The sequence below is a fragment of the Asterias amurensis genome, chromosome 8, assembly GCF_032118995.1.
Source record: "Asterias amurensis chromosome 8, ASM3211899v1".
NCBI lineage: Eukaryota > Metazoa > Echinodermata > Asteroidea > Forcipulatida > Asteriidae > Asterias > Asterias amurensis.
Genome location: NC_092655.1, coordinates 3,939,060 through 3,956,860, shown reverse-complemented (window position 1 = coordinate 3,956,860; position 17,801 = coordinate 3,939,060). Strand labels below are relative to the sequence as shown.

The following is a 17,801-nucleotide window of genomic DNA, read 5'->3' as shown; positions in this document are numbered from 1 at the left end:
CAAACAGCAAGATGTCTACGTTTTTTAAGATTTATGTCTATGCCAGCTGCTATATTGTAAGACAATGAATCATACTTAGATTGCATTGTTTCCTTGTTTTCTTTGTGGATGTGCTGGTCAGTCAAGTGCACCATTTAGTACTACCAGTAGGCTATGTGTTTAAAACAATGTGCTCTCCTACCAGAAATTTGAAATAAGGTGTCTCAATATGTTGAGTACATGTTTTAAAGGCAGTGGACACTGTTGGTTATTACACAAAATAATTATTAAGCATTAAACCTTTCTTGGAAACGAGTTAAACGGGAGAGGTTGATGGGATGAAACATTTTGAGAAATGGCTCCCTCTGAATTATCGTAGTAAGGAAAAGATTAGGTGTCTTATACACATTGTACCACAAGTTTTGTATAGCTCTCTTCAAATGCTCAACATACATTACACAAAAAGAGGGAAAAAGTAGGGCATCTTTTATATTCAAAAGGACATGACTCAATTTTATAAATTATAGAGCACTTAAGGCAATGTCACATGAGGCAAATTGACAGGCAACAAATTCCAAACAATCTGAAATAAGAGAAAACTCATAAATTTTAAAGGTTTTTCCCCCATTATTTTCCTGGAGATGGTGCGTAACTAACACACACATTATTGTAGCCTATGGGCATAGAACTTATAGGGCTATATATGAGTTTAGTCTGAAATAAATTTGTGTGCCAATCCAAGCCCATCACAGCTCACACATGGAAAATGAAGCTATATACTTTGCCATTGGAATGATAAAATGAGCCATGCAGAATTTATGCTAATTGCAATTGATGCGATGAACACATCAACGTGACCTTGGCCAATATAAGAGATGTTGACATTGGTTTGCCTGACCCAGCTGCATTTATAATTTGATGTTGACAGTGTACATGTATGGCAAAAATGTACACAGCTTAGGCATACATGTATGTGTGCTAAACTTCCTACACATTGTCGGCTCAGTACAAGGTCGTTACCGGTAATTGCAATTTTATATTCGTGACGATTTGGGCTTGAAATGAATGCATTTTAATTTGAAAAGATCCAATCCACCAACAAATGTTTTTGGTAAAAAATGGATGGTTATTTTTTTTTTTTTTTTTAAGTGTACATTGCTCATATATTCCATCTTCCTACACATTGTTGGCTCAAGGCTAGAGGGTTGTTAATTGCAATTTCATATAAATCCATAATGATCAACAGGGCTTTGAATGACAATATTGTCTTTTCTTTTCTGGTCATTATTGGTTTTTTTTTAAATGTAAATGGCCGCAGAAGCTTGTCATAGTATTGGGGTTGAACAAAGAAAAAAATTACTAGAACCAATGACCTGTGGGTTAACGTGCCAGGGCTCTACCAACTGAGCCCTACATGTTGTCATTCCTATCTATTTTATTATCTTTGTTTTGGATACCACTCGAGCCTCATACAACCTTTAACTACATGTACGTCATTGGGACAATTAAGTTTTATTGTACTCAGTAGGCCCTACTGTGGTATTCAGTTATTGTAGGATGTGCACACGTGCAGGTTTCTTTCCTGTGAATTTGATCTCTTTCCTTTACCATACCTGACCCCCTCAACCCCATCTTTGGTACTTTCACTGTAACCTTCATAGTTCAAACTTGCTCATTCTCGAGGTTACCCCCTAACTTTGTTGTCATTATTCAAAGAAGTGCCCTTTAGTATCGAGAAGATTTGCAGTGCCCTTTCAAGAATGAAGTTCAAGGTCTGATGCCATCTTAAAACACAAACATTTTAACTTCAGACAAGATTGGTCTGGCTGATCAGGGAATTAGAATGTAGTGGACTGACAGTACTTGCTCTTTATGTTGTTCCAGTTGTTGTTGTTGTTGTTGTTGTTGTTGTTGTTGTTGTTGTTGTTGTTGTTGTTGTTGTTTTGGGTGCTTTTTGGTGGGAAGGGAGGGTAATTAGTTTGGACTCTTTGAAACAATTCCAGCTGTTATATGCTTCAACATACATTAGTGCTTCAACATACATAGTGCAACTTCATTTGTTATTGCTCTGTATTCCCTATTTAGTCCAAACAGAAAGGTCATAAGTCCTCATACATACTTTTTTTATTTGCAGATCACAAAAAGACGGAATTTCCCATATGGTAAATCAATATTTGTCCATGGGTACAATAGGTCAGCCCTTGTACTTGATCAAATGTTCATGAATACTTTTTTCCAAGGACCAAATATCATGTCCTTGAAAAAATAGGGAAGATGCAGGGCTTATTAGGTTCCAGAAAAGCATACCTCAAATAATACATGTACATCATAGTGTTATATATAAGAACTAGAGCGCGCACTGGCCTATATACGCGCTCCGGCATGCGCGCAGGGGGCCATTTTCTAAGTTGACAAAACTGGCATCTCACAGCGTGTGTTTGTGCGGCCATTTTGTAAGTTGAACAAACAGCATCGCGTGAGCGTTCAATAAAAAAAACCTCAAACGTGTATTTCATATTCAACGCGCGTGCAGAATGACGCGCTTGTCATCTTGCGGTCCCGTGGCGTTTGTGCGTGAAGCATCACTCGTGCGCCCTCTAGTTCTTATATATAACTCTATTATGTACATACATGTAAGGCACAGATATAGTAGTCTGGTGTCTGTACACTATTGGTTCTAACCCATCTTATTACTGTTCAATTGCTTGGGAAAACTAAAACCATTGTTTAATACTGTTTTATTTTGTCATGTCTTTGCATTATCCAGGTTTGGAGTGTGTTGTGGAGAGCCTGTTTGGAATCGACTTTGTGAAGAAGATTTCACCATTCAAAGGTATTAAAATCCATATCTGTTAAGAAACTACAAAAAAGACGATCCCTCTACTGGCCCTAGGCCCATTTTCAGGAAGTTGGTAGACAAACAAGAAAGTGCCTCTAGAGATAAAATTGCTTAGCAGAAAAAGGTGACCAGACACAATTTTATTGATGCACAGTGTTGCTACTGGTGCCCTGAAGTTTTTCTTAAGCCAACGAAGTAACTCTTACTACTGTAAAACAGCTTGTGCAATTTGGCACTTGTCAGTTTATCTTTCAAGTGCCATTTTAAACAGCCAATAAAGGATGATCTCAATATTTCAACAATTATCTTTTTTATGGCCAAATAGACATCGTACATACCGGTTAATAACCATTTTACTCTCAAAATTTGCATCAGCCAAGAGTAAAAAACGGCTTATCTATTATAATGACCCCTTGGTGCCAGTGGCGATTTCCCCTAATTGGGTTTGAACACAGTTCTCCAGCTTTGGCAAACTGAGGGCGCTATTTTCCCACATCAAATAGCCGCCACTGACGTCACGATTCCTTTGTGGCGCTGGTTTGTTTGACCCCGCATTTTTTCAGAAATTTTGCTTGAAGCTTTCTGGAGAAAAACCCATTTTTACCATGTTTTAACGTGAAATAAGAGACTCGTTATATTTTTTTAATGTTTCCTATGGACTGCAGCTATTAGAAAACTGTAATATCTATATATTAGAGATCATCCTTTATTGGCTGTTTAAATGCTCAGCCAAGCTACACTTTACCAAAGTAAAAGTGAAGGTCTAAGATGTACACTGTACAAGCACACTGTACAGTTGGCTAGAAACATGAGGAATGCATATTTAATCACTTCCTATCATTTCAATATTGTTAATTGTTTTTTTAATACACCGTTTCCTTGTATGTAGTTTGTTTTAGATGCAAATATTTTTCATTTCCTGAATTGAGACAAAGGAGGGTTTTTAGACATTAGTGGTTTATAGGGAATTTTACATTTTTTTATACAAAAGCTACGACAGTTTAATGCTGTTTTCTAAGCAAGAAGACACTGAACATGTTTTTTCAACTGAAACATTTAATCTTTCTTTATAATTTTGTCTATAAAACAGCATTACATTACAGAAAAAACAATCTATGATCCTACCTTTAAATTTGGACAGGGAAATAAAGAACTTGTGAGCTAGGGAGGGAAGGCTGCGGTTCCCACAGCAAACAGTAAGACATTTTTAGAGAAGACTTGGTACAAGTACTTTGGAGACATGGCCTCTTGCCAAGGGTGATCGGTTTAGGCTTCTCAAAAATCCTTCAAATCCTGCTATTTGATTTTGATGGATGGAATGATTAAAGTCTTAGTGTAAAATCTGTCTGCCCGCTTTATTATGTTTAAGGACAGGTTTTGCAAATTCTCCTTTACAGCAGAAACATCTAATCTCGTTTGAAAGATTAAATTGATAGTTGAACTTGCTATTTTGCTGTACATTCTTCATTCTTCATTCATATTACACATTTGGATTCTTATAAATATTATATTTCTGTGGAATGTTTTGCCATAATAGAATGCTAATGTTGCAAAACCACTTCCGACCGTTTAACAAAAAAAACCATGCCCACTCACGAGCAAAATTGCAATCAGAAGAAGTGAAAGACTAACAAGGAAAAGTAATCACAATCGACCTTTAAATAGCATCTTCCACTTTCTTTGTGAATTTTTGACAAGGAAACAATATGTTTCTGGAAGGTCTGTTTTGAGAAATGCTTTTGATCTGTTTTAAAGCAATCAAAAGAATGTTGCCAGGGGAAGTAGACTACATGTACATTGTACATGAACCAGTCATGCCTGTATGCTTCATTTTTGAAAGGGCAAGGGCACCAAGGCACTTTCTCTGCAGTAATGGGCACCCTACGAGGAAATTGTGAATTTCTACTTGGAGCATTTCAGGGCAACGACTAGAGGGCATGGAGGCAATCACCTTTGTTGCCTCCGTGAATTTTGTTTTTGTTTTTTGGGGGGCCTCTTAAAGATCAGCCAAGTTGTTATCAAATAGCCTGAAAAGTCTTTACAAGCTTACCGACAAGCTCTTGTACTCGATAAGTTTGTCCAACCTTAAATGTACGCATTGTGTGTCAATACTTCAACAGTGTATGATGTACATTTAGCTTCCGAAACAGCATTACTGCTCTAAAATCTATTCTGCGGTAGAATAAATTCTACCTGGCAAGTAGACACACATTAGGGTTATCGCAAACCATTTACATCATGTATATGCAGTGCTTTAAATCCCATATGCTCAAATTTTGTTAGCACAAGATTTGATTACACACATTTTTGAAATTTGAGTAATCATTTGACGGTCTACATGGTTGTACATTGTACACACGTAGATATCTACGTGTAAATAAATGTCTTGAGATGACAAATAAAACACTCCCAACACCGTCCAAGGGCTCCGATTTCCCAGAAGAGCCAGGATTGATCTTAACTGCAAATCATTCTTAATTGCTAAGGAAATCGTGATGTCACAATAGAAATCACTACGGTTATAATACTGACCACTCATCTTGAGATGAATCTTACTGTTCTCCGTGAACAGAATGCAGCCCAGGATGTATCTTATTACGGTATAAGGGTTGTGGTACACTATTGGTGATATTGGACTGCACATGATTGATCACAATTTACGACATCCTTTGATGTTTGTTTTCCGGTCTGTATAGTTGTGTTAATTTGTGCTGGTGTCACATCAGAGGTATCCTACACTGTGTGTGTAATACACACAGGTGTGACTCTCAGTCGCACCTTACCCATAGACCTACATGTATCACGAATAACTTACATTGAATTTGACAACATCCTGCTGTAACCTACATGTAACTGACCAGTCTGAAAGACAGGGGGCATGGGATGATTAATAACTAATGGCAGTTATAAACAAAATAACAAACAACAAGTTTGATTAGCTTCACTGTAAAAGTGCACTGATGACAAAAATAAATAATCATAAAACAGGCCTGCAGCCGATTTCACGAAACACCAGGATTAATCCTATCTCAAGTTCGGATTGGTAAACTTAGGATGGGTCCAAAGCATCCCTTTTTAGATACGGGTTTTAACTCGTCCTATGTTATAAGATTAATCCTAAGTTACAAAGAGTTTGGTGAAATTGACGGCTGGACTCGCATCTTTGAGAGGGCAAGGCCATTTTCATTTTGCAAATTGCGCTTCCATTTAAGTCTATGGGGAAGTCTGTAAGGGTCAAGGCAAAGACCAGGGCAACAAAGGGCTATGGTCTCTGTGACCTTGTTTTAAAAAAAGTTCTTGTACATCCTCCTTAAAAAAGCAATCCTTCAGAATCCCTGTCAAAGTTAAGAAAATAATCACCCTTTTCCCAAGAAAATAATCACCTCTTTTTGACAAACTGCAGTTGCACAGCTATGATTAGACATTTTGGTACCTTTACGTACATGTACTGTATGTACTGTACATGAAGTGTAGAAGCGGTACTTTGTAGTATGTGGTGTCTAATGGTACATTGGTTGCTATGGGTATAGTTCACTTGGTTTCTATGGGTAAACATTGGTTGAAAATAAACAAAAGGGAAACCCCAGAGACCCATCTTTGAATCTCTCTTTACTAATTCCAAAAGCTGAAACTGTGTCCAGGGTGTTATGAAAATAATATGATGGTATAATCCCTCATAGGATAGGATGTTTAATTAACGGATCATCAACGGTTTATTTTTCATCTGTGACTTCTCTCAGCACAAATTAGTTCTGACACCAGTCATCCTGGGAAATATTCCAGTCTTAAAGGCACTTGACACTTATTGGTAAATGTTAAAGATGTCTCAAAGTACAGTATGCATAAAACAAATCTATGAAAACTTGAACTTCATTGGTCATTGACGTTGCAGAGAATAATGAAAGATAACCCTTATTGCACAAATTTGTGTCCTTTCAGATCCCAAATAAAAGGCTTCAGGCTTGAAATCTTATATTATTTGAGAGAGAAATTACCTCCTTCTCAAACACTCTGTTACATTTTCAGAGGGAGCCGTTCTCACAATAATTGATACTATAAACAGCTCTCCGTTGCTCGAAACCAAGAAAGTTTTTGTGCTTGAACAATTATTTTGAGTAATTACCAATAGAGTCCAGTGCCTTTAAGCGGCATTTGCAAATTGAGATTCATTTAGCGAAGACCATTTTTAGGTAAATTACAAATTGGTAAATCCGTAAATCTTATGGTTCACCACAAGTGGTTTATAAAGTAGGTAAACTAATTGATGTGAAACAAACCGACTGGTAAATACATGTATAAACACATGAGGGCGCTTCGCCAGTGACCTTGAAGCAGATGTGACAAAGACATGACCGAGCTTGTAAACAATTGTGGCAGAGAAGCACACCAATATTAAAAGTTAGAAAAACAATTCTTGGTTGTTCGCACTGGACTGAAGAACATGTTAAATGGGTCAAACTACCCATTTGCTTGGTGAGTTTACCCCGATGAGAATAATAATAATAATAATAATATTTATTCGGGCAATCACATTTACAAGCACATGTACTACATTAAAAAATATTTAAGAAAACAAAGAAAAACAACAGTGGGGTGCCCAGGAGAGCATAAATGTTAAAAAAATAACTATCGCCAAAAGGCGTATGTCTCCTAAATCCCCAAAAATACATTAAGGCAAGAGAGGGCATATAAAAAGCACAGAAGATAATAATAATTACTGCAAACAACTATAAAAGGCAAACAAGCAGAGATTTACACAAAAATACACACAATCCAAAAAGGATATTCGTTAAAAAGCAGAATGGATTTTATAGTAGACTTGAAAGAATGTGGTTACTATGTAATTGAAACACTCGTTTTGGTAAATCAAATGACCCCGGCCCAGAGACTTTTCACTAATTTACTAATTGAAATGACCTTTTTGATATAATAAAGGACCCTGAACCCGTCCAGAGATAAAACTGTTGGCAAGAGCGGCTAGCCAGGAGGACTCCTTTGTTGTTGATCTAGGAATCCAAAAGCTGTGGTGCACATGTGCTTTGGTACCCTTTGCGTTGGCTTTGGTGCCCTATGCTTTTGCTTTGGTGTCCTACATGTATATATGCTTTTGCTTTTATACCCTTTGCTTTGGTTACCTGTACTTTTGCTGCAGTGCCTTTTGCACAGTTACAACTTTACATTTTCCTCATAAAAATACCTCTTGCCACGGGGAAAATCGAGGGGCAAATTCAAGGCCTTTTCATGTTTACTTCTGAAAAAAATGTTGGAGCCGTTATTCTGCCCGTGTATGTGGTGCTTTAATTGTGCAGGTTTTAAAACGTTAATATCTTCAAGCAAACTTGGATTCTCGATTCTGATTGTTGTTGGATTGCAATAAAGGGTGATTTCAACCCATATTGAGCACTCTATATTACATTCGGTATGTTGTGCTGTTCTGATTTTGCTCACTGGGCTTTTTTAACCGAACATTAAATTGCTTGTAGAATACAGACAAATATAGCGCAATCGGAAACAGAAGCGCTATACATTATTTCAAGTCCTTAATCTACTGATTGTGTGCTAACTTGAAAAAATTATTTATATTGTAAACGTAGAATTCAGACTTATGTTGAATGTTTTTATTTCAACCCATGTAGTGGAACATCTGTCAAGGTGTGTCATAGTATTTTTTCAAGATTGGTTAATTCATTTGAGAACATAAACTTAATGTTCAGTTTCCTCCAATACTTACTTCATTATAACCAAATGTGGCAGGTAGAAAAAGTGTATGCAAACCGAAATTTCTGTATAAATATATGTCAGGGCCAATTACATGACAGACTCTTCGATAAGAAAAATGTTTGTGCCTGCTGACCCTGTCAACACGACTTTATGTGCATTATGAAGACTTTTTAAAAATAATCCAGGGCTCTAACTTGGGAGGAATCTAGCAGGGCTTTGTAGCTCAACCTTTTTTTATTAGACCAGCAAGACCGTAGGTACACATTACGGGCCTGGAATTTCTTGTGTGAACATGTTTAAAGGGCAAAGCCATTTCCATTTTACAAAGGGCGCTTCCACTGAAAAATCTTAAAGTCAATGGGAAACTTTTGAAGGGCACCAAGGCCAGGCAACACTGGCCACGTCCTCCTTTACTAAAATTTAATGCCATCTTCCTTTGCTGCCTTCAAGTCAGGTTCTAGGTTCAGACAACATTTTGTGCACCAGCCCTATATTCTTCGTTTTTGAAAGGGCATGAGCACCAAGGCATTTTCTCTTTTGTAAAGGGCACCCTTCATGCGTGTAAACTCTGTGAGGAAATTGTAAATTTCTCTTGGAGCATTTGAAGGGAATGAAGGCATTGACCAGGGGGCATGAAGGCAATCACTTTGTTGCCTCAGTGAAGTACCATGTATCAGGCATGTAAATTATTTTACAAGAACTGTTCTAAACTTAATTTTCAGTTTCCTTCAATAAGTTTATTTATAACAAAGTATAGGTGCACAACTACAAAAATTTTAGGAACCTGTCCTTTCCCTATTTTTTACTTCTTTACTATAATTGACAGCCATCTCTCTTTGCTGAATTGAAGTCACAGGTTCTAGTCTTAAAACCTGTCCAGTTGGCTAGGTGCCTCTCCCTCAGGAGGAACACATATTGATTGGTTAATTCCCACCACAGGGACCCTACCTTAACCTTGACACAATTTGTTCTTGCATTACAAATTATTATTTTTGTTGGCATTCAGATGATGAAGAGGAGGAAGTTCAAATCGGCGAGGACTGGCAGAGCGAGGAGAAGTGCCTTCTTTGCAAATCAAGACAGCGGGCTGTTGAGGTGAGAAAGTTTTGATCATCCATGTAAATCCATCAGTTAATCACTCGATAGTCGTAAACCTGAACTAACTTGTGTATTTCCTCACTCACCTGCCCCCGCCCCCTAATCTGTCGTTCGCCTTCCTGATGAGCACAACGTGTTGGAGAAGACAGTGTTGGTTAATGACTGACGAGCTGTGAAAAGGAGATGCGACTTTGACGATCGTTCTTATCGAAAAATGGTAGTGTCATGTCTAAAACGTTAATCATAGTGTTGACAAGTTAGAACTCTTTTTCTCAAACTGAAAGGCAGCGTTGACATTTTGGCACTTACATCCTATTTACATGTGTAATCCCCGGAGACATCTTATGCCGGGTCTAAATTAGTGTTTATGGCTACAGATATGGCTCGATCAGTGCATTAATCATGCGTTGAAATATGGGACGTCCTTAGTGACACCATAAGCACCAGCCATAGCCGAAGCCATAGAGAATTTTGATACAGTCTTAGTGCAGCAAATGTTTCATAGAGATGTTGGGAAAGAAATGACGTTTTGGGACGCTAGGTGGCAGCAGACTTACCAGGTATATATCCACTGCTCCTGATAATGTGCGCATGCTCAAAATAACGTAAACAATGGAAATCTACCCGGTAAGTCTGCTGCCACCTACAATAGCAGTCCAAAATCTCCTTTTAAACCTTTGTGTTTAGCAGGTTGCAACCAGATCCTTTCATTATTAGAATTCCTGCTTTTAAAATATATTAGTTTATCGTTCTTGGTTGTTGTTAAAAAGTGGCGTGGTGATTAAATTTTGGACTTGAGCTCAGTACCTATGACTGAGAGAGAATTTTTGAGACAAAAATGAAGACAAATCCCACAACCACTGTTTTCCGCTTTTACAAAGTAGCCAGCAGGACTTCATGTACATGTAGTTGGACAGAGTTCTGACTGGTCCTCATGAGTGTTACCTTGCAAGTGGCCAGCGGACGGAGAACGCTGTATGGCATGTTACGGACAGAGCCTAGTGGATTATAACCTTGTTGCATTCATCTTTACTTCAAGTTGAAGATTCACAGTCAAGACATTCATGATTGTGTTTGTTTGTGCATTACAGGATACCATAGCACAGCATCAAGCTTACATTGATAAGATAGAGTGCGGTCTAACCAATGGAAGAGGACGCCCAGAACATACCTCTCAACAACAGAGGCTTTTAAGAGCTGAGCAGTGGCTTGCTAAATCAGGTACATACAACAGTTTTACATATATATTTTTGTGTCAATGCAGCACTTATGTTACACACGAGTTTGAAATTGTCAGAACATCGTTTCTCGCTGAAAAATAATTGCCCCCATGTGACAAAGTAGGCGCCCAGATACATAGGTGTAAATGAATTTTTTTGAGGATTGGTGTTCAGTCACAAATGATGCGTGCTCTCATGATTTTAATGGCATAAAGAAAGTAACTGTAAGACCTACTACAGTTTCATCTCAGTTCTAATTGATTTTCTGTATCCATGTCTCTTATGGAAAAAATACATTATCACAGAACATGTACACCATGGATGCTTTGATACAGGTTTTAACCTTAGGCGTTGCCATCAACTCATCAAGAGGTTGCATTAATTATTTGTAACCATGCCGGAGACATATTTATGTTAAAATAAATTCATTAAATTATTCAGTTTTTTTTCCCCCGGCTCTTGGAAATGAGTAATTTCCAGGGAGGAAAAACAAAAAAAACCCACAACAACAACAAGACGGCAGGCCTGATGCTTCACAGAGGCAATGAAGGCAATTGCCTCTTGCCCCCTGGTCATTGCCTTGGTGCCCATGAAAGGCTCCAGAAGAAATTTACAATTTCCTCATTGGTTGCCCTGAGTAGAAAATGCCTTTGTGACGTTGCACCTTTAAAAAATGAAACAAACTGGCCTGAGACGGTAGAGCTCCTGGGTGAACAGTCAAGCATGAGGGATCCATTTGTTAAACATTAAACATACTTGTCATGTTGCTGTTTACAGTTTGTAGACATGTATGCACATTACATGCAGTACATTATGCAATCTCCTTTTCGCCAACTAAATGTAGAGTACATGAAGCTCAGTTGGTAGGGCGCAGGCTCGTTAATCCTGAAGTCGTAGGCTCTTGTCCCTCTGTTTGTTCAACCCAAAATTATTTAGAATTGAGTTAGTTTTCCTTGTGGTTCATTTCTTGATCATTTTTATTATTTCAAAGATCTGTCACATTCACAAGTATTACTTTAAACTTACACAAACATTGATGTGAAGTCAGAGCATAATTGATATGAAACCGTGTGTGTGCAATCTGAGAAGATCCAGACTTTTTGGTTACTGATTTAGCAATTTTTGGATCGTTAACCTGTTACCTTAATGTTGTTGACTAGTGTCTTTGTGTGAATATAAATAAGGGTATATTCACCCCAAATTTAACTTTGTTTAGTTTTCTTGAAGATATGTTTCATTCATCATTAATTGTGGTTTTTGATTCTTTCTTGGTTTACTGAACGCTATCCACATTCAAGAAGTATATTTAGGCTATATTTACCTGAAAAAATTGACTTAGTGTAGTCTTCTTGATGGTTTGTTTTATTTCACATTGATTGTGTTTTCTTCATATTTTCTTGAGTAAGTGAATGCTATCCACCCACAGTTTATTTTGGGTACATTCACCCAAAAATTAACTTCTTGATGTGTCAGTTTACTTACCGTTAATTGTGATATTTTCTTTGGTTTAGTGAATGATATCCACACCCATGAAGTTGAGTACGGTTCAGACGGTGAGCAGAACCAGCCTCTGGACCTGAGTCGACAAGGTTACCTGGACAGAGAGGCTGCTTATGTAGACACACAGGGGGTGCTAGGTCCATCCAACAAACAACACATGCTCAAGGTGCCATCTATTACCGTGCACAGGTAAGACAAATGTGATCCTGGGTTAGTCTAAAAGGCAGTGGACACTATTGGTAATTACTCAAAATAGTTATTAGCACAAAACCTTACTTGTTAATGAGTATTGAGGAGCTGTTGATAGTATAAAACATTGTGAGAAACGGCTTCCTCTGAAGTAATAAAGTTTTTGAGAGAGACGTTATTTTTCACAAATTTGTTTTTGAGACCTCAGAATTAGATTTTGAGGTCTTGAAATCAAGCATCTGAAAGCACACAACTTCTTGTGTTTTTTTGTGTTTTTTCTTTCATTACTTTCTCGCAACTTCGACGACCAATTGAGCTCATATTTTCACAGGTTTGTTATTTTGAAGACTGGCCTTCGACAATTACCAATAGTGTCCAGTGTCTTTAATAGTGGTTCTTATATAGTAGCAAAGTATGCACTGTTTTCAAAATGGCAAACATGGCTTTATTAACCACTTTAGGTCGATGTTTTGGGCTCTAAGAAACGTTTGCCACAAGTCTGTCCAATTGCAAACAAAGATTTTATTGTTGCAGATAAAGACTACCTACATGTAATTTGAGGTAAAGATTACCTAATTAATGTGTCATCCAATGTGAAGTGGTTTAGTAAAGGCATCAATTGGTTGTACGTGCAAGTTTACTTTTTATAGGTACTAATTCTGACTTTGTAGACAAATTCAGATTCCGTCAAACGTACTTGAATTTATACTTTGTCACACACTTGTTGGGAAGCTGCATTCATACTAATTAATCATTGACTGAAATGTTTTTTCATCTCCAGGCCATCCAAGAATAAAATGGGTCGTCCTCCGAAAGGGTACGGATCAGCGTCATACACTCAGGATGACTTGAAACTCGCTCTGACAGAGGTCCGCTCAGGGAAGGTAGGCACACGGCGGGCAGCAATGCTGTTTGGCATACCCCGCTCAACGATCCGTAACCATCTCAACAGACACAGCTTCCTTGTGGTAGAGGAAGAGAATGATATACTGGAGACACAGAATGCGTCAGAGTATCGGGGAAAAAACGGCCTTGAGGACGAGATCGGAGTCAACGGGAAGCTGCTCTCAGATGGCAAGTTCCAAACCCAAGATGAAGGGGAAGACATTGTCAGCAGGCTACGTAACTTCTTGGTTAGTCACACGATCCCCGTGAAACACCTTGATGACGACTTGGAGAATGGGCTGAGCCAGGAGATCCTTCAGGACCTTGTGGCCTCCTATGTCCGGCTGAGCCTGGTCGCTGGCCTAGATGCAGACCGTTTACATGAGGAGAATGTTGCCAAGTGCAATCATGACCAGAACGGCGAGGCTAAACTGCCTCAACACTTACTAGAGACACTCATACATTGCCATCTGACTGCTGAGGAGGAATGTTCAAAAGTCAATGGCAGCCGTGACCCAAAAGCCTTGAAGTCCTCGATCAAGCAACCACGCCCCCAGACTCTTCCCGACCTGAAGATTCCGCTGTACAAGCCCATGAACTCTTGTTCTGAAAACCAGGAATCCGGCGACGAGAGTCCGAATGACAAGGCAGATAGTCAGGACGGCATGGACATGCAGGAATGGAGACAAACATACGGTATGTCCAGCAAGCCCTCATCTCCACAGCAGTCACAGAGGTCTGGATGCTCTCAAGATAGCGCTGGAAAGCGCCCGAAGCGCGGCCGCTATCGCTGCTACGACCGAGACTGTCTAATGCAAGCTGTCAACGCTGTCCAAAGAGGAGAGATGACTGTCACTCGTGCTGGTAATGTCTATGGTGTCCCGCATTCAACATTGGAGTACAAGGTGAAGGAGAGACACTTGAAACGTCTAGGGAAGCGGATGGGTAACCAGAAGATTAAAATGGAATACGATCCAAGTGAGTCATCACCAAGCTCTCAAGGGCTCCCAACCACTGTCTACCAACAAGAGGTCCAGCAGATGTCTGCGATCAATGCCACACACAGGCCATTCGAAAGCTTTGCCGAGAGGCTTCGTGCAATGAGCGAGAAGCAAGCCATGCACACCAATTTCAGTTTCTTAAAGCAGAGTCTCGCCGGGCAGCAGCAGCAGCCGCACCAGCAGCCGACTGCCTACCTTGCCCAGACCTTGTTAGCACCAGGTCTAGGCATCAGCCCGGAGCTCTCTGACAAGTGCTACATTCTTGATGGCCAACACGCGGCTGCTATAGCTTCTCACTCGCTAGGTCTGGCAAAACAGTGGATTGGTTGGCCTGTTCACCCTGCCTTCAAAACCGCAGCTTATCCTCACGTCAAGGAAGGATTGAATGGATCACCTGCCGTCCTCTACGCTTCACCTGATCTAGTTGGTATGCGCAACTCTTCCGTCAGTGACGCCATCAATCGTCTAGTCGAGGCACAGATATACGACTCGCTGTACGGAGGCGAGACACAAACCCCATCGTCAAGAGTCACAGGTAAGGGTGACGCTTGTGGCTCTACCAGCCACATAGAGTCGTCAATCATAGAAGCCCTCGATTCGGGGCCATCTACATCCAGTGTCAAACAAGAACCAGGTTCACCTGGTGGGGTCAGAGGTTATGGGTCATCTGAGGGGTCAAAGAAGCGCCCTCATTCAACGACAACAGAAAGTGAAGCACCACACAGTGCTACTAAAGTCCCCAGGGCTGGTCAAGAGTAGTTCTCGCGCCTAAAGTAGCTTCATTCTGATGTCCTATTTACTTAATGTGTCCTAGTTTATGCTTCCTTGTTTATGCTTCATGAAATTAAAGTTGTTTTTTTTCCCTGGGTTGTCTATGGTTGCCCAGAAGCTACTTGTGCAGTTGAAACTGATTTTAGCTTTATTGATGAGCAACACTAAAATACAGCCGTAATCTTGGATAAAAACAAGTCTGTCCATTATATGAGAAGTGATAACTATGGGAACTTAATGTTACATGTATGCTAATTGAGTTTTACAACAAATTGCATCAAACTGAGGGATAATCTTACCTAAAGAGTGATGTTCAGCAGTTGCTGTGTTTTTTGTTTTGGGGGATTTCTTTCAGAAAATGAAGTGCAAAGGGTCAGTGTAATGCCACACTGAATACACACTCCGCTTGTGTGGAGATACTCATCTGCAGTCTGCAGAATGAATACCAAATCGGGGTTTCATGTACTTTGTGTTCTGCAGAATGAATTCCAACAAGTCATGTAGATGGTCACACTTTTGAAACTGATAAAAACAGCACAATGCAAGTTCTTCAACAAAAATAATTACCACAATACACGCTGTAAGTGTCTACTCTTGAGGTCAACTTATACATGTAGTAGGCCTATAACCATAAAAAACATAATCATATATTTACTACGTGCACATTCTGTATTGGAATGTGAGGGATTTACTTACATGTTATATTGTACATGTCAATCTAGTCGTGGTTTTTCTGTGAATTAACCTTGTTTCTGTTTTAAATTCCTTTTAGCTTTCTAGTTTGCCTTTTTTTGTCCTTCTCTCCTCTTTTAGTTTCGTCCCTTTGTTGATAGAGTTTCTTCAGGAAATGGACTCAGATTACTAGTACTTATTTCAAGCACTGAGCGTTTTAGGCTAGGCATGGAGTGGAACAATAGAAATGAAGTTCAGCCAATAAATCCTTTTTTAGAATTAGATTTCAGATTTTCTGGCAGTAGATGAAAATATGGGAAAAAAATGTCATTAGTTTCTTGTTATTAAATGAATTATAGGAGGCCTTGAACGGGGGGGGGGGGGGGGGGGGGGGGGGGGCTGGAACAATGCTTTGTCCTTGGGTATAAGTGACAAAACACAGCTTCACGGCGATACCCAAACAAGCAGACTCCAACAATTACTGATGGGCCGTCAGTAGTCAGCAGCTACTTCCGTCTCGCCGGGAATGCATTCAGCTACTTTTTTGTCTCTTGAGGATTTTTCATGTAAAAATAATTAACCATCGATCTTGACTTTGAATACTTTTTTTTTCATTGAATCTACTTGTAGGTCTAAGAACACTTTCTGCTCACAGCATAACAGTTTTTTTTTCACTAGAGAAAATAGAATTGGCTGTTGTAAACTGCTTACCAACCAAAAGGACCTATGGTATAAATGCAAACGATTGTTAGTGGCCTGATGTTTCGTCCCTAGCTGAGTCTTTCTCATAGGCTAGTTTTTTTCACTAGTCGATAATGTAGGAAAAATTCCTTTTACCAATGAATTACATGTAGCCAGTAAGACCACTAATGTAGGTGTGAATTGTGATTGGTCCTCAGATGTTTTGCCTCCATTGGAAATACCAGAAATTATCTGGTATTGCTGAGCCTTTTTCATTGTTTTTTTAATAATAGCAGCTTCTAGTTTTGATCCAGCCAGTGCTGTTTCAGAACTTGCATATTAACTTTTGCTTATTGGAAAATTTGTAAATGACCGCAACAAAATATTATAAAATATGAATTCAGGTGAAAATTGACTCGTCCTAAATGTAGTGTGTAGTATAATGAATATTTACCTCGTTAAAGATTGTATTAATTAAGTGCAAACAAAATGTGTAAAATATTGAACGTTTAAAAAGACAGACAACACAACAACAAAAACCAAAAAAAAAAAACACTTGCCTCGAGCGGATATTAATATATTTATTATCTTTTCAATTTGTTTTTTTTGTTTAGCGAAATAGTCTATGTGTGGAGAACACTAGTGCAATATAGCGACCAGATTTTAATTGATGTAGTATTATATATATAGTATATATATATATATAGCTAGTCCTTTTGTTTTTAAGTTCATCTCACGTTATAGTGACAATCGTAATTAATGTTCAGTGGGCTTACAGTTGCTCTAAAGCTACCACTAGAAATTGAAAATATAATTTCTGTTTTTCACAGCATACATGTACACAGCAATCATGTTGGTCAAATTTGTAATGTAAGATTAATTAATTATGTAAATTATATTGCAGGTATTTTTAGACTACTGAGTCGTACCTTAATTTGTATAAGAAATTGTCTAACCAAGCCTTGCTTGGTACTTGGTAGTACTCCTAAATACTCTACGAGGAAGTTTAACAAGGAGCCACTGAATCCACCAAACTCAGGGCAAGCCAGGGTTGGATTGTGGAGAATTTGTGGGGATGAATCGTGGGGATGAAACAACTGGTGTATTTTGACCAGGCTCTTGATACTCAAAGTATAGTTTCTGAACCGTTAGTTTGTAGATGTGAGTGGTTCATGCACGCATGTAGACATATAATAACCAAAGGGGAGTAGTCACCCACTTAGTAATTGGTGTACCGTATGTACA

At 38.9% G+C, this 17,801-nt stretch overlaps 1 protein-coding gene across 1 annotated transcript in view; it reads left to right on the top strand.

The window, feature by feature from the left end:
• The window catches only part of LOC139940514 (ligand-dependent nuclear receptor corepressor-like protein), a 28,012-nt gene extending 11,767 nt beyond the window's left edge, over nt 1-16,245 (top strand). Inside the window, exons 2-6 of the mRNA XM_071936808.1 lie at nt 2,747-2,812; nt 9,546-9,634; nt 10,729-10,858; nt 12,369-12,546; nt 13,328-16,245. Of these exons, the coding sequence (XP_071792909.1) occupies nt 2,747-2,812; nt 9,546-9,634; nt 10,729-10,858; nt 12,369-12,546; nt 13,328-15,191 (2,327 nt within the window). The 3' untranslated portion in view covers nt 15,192-16,245. The remainder of the gene's footprint in view (nt 1-2,746; nt 2,813-9,545; nt 9,635-10,728; nt 10,859-12,368; nt 12,547-13,327) is intronic.
• Nucleotides 16,246-17,801: the final 1,556 nt, after the last annotated feature.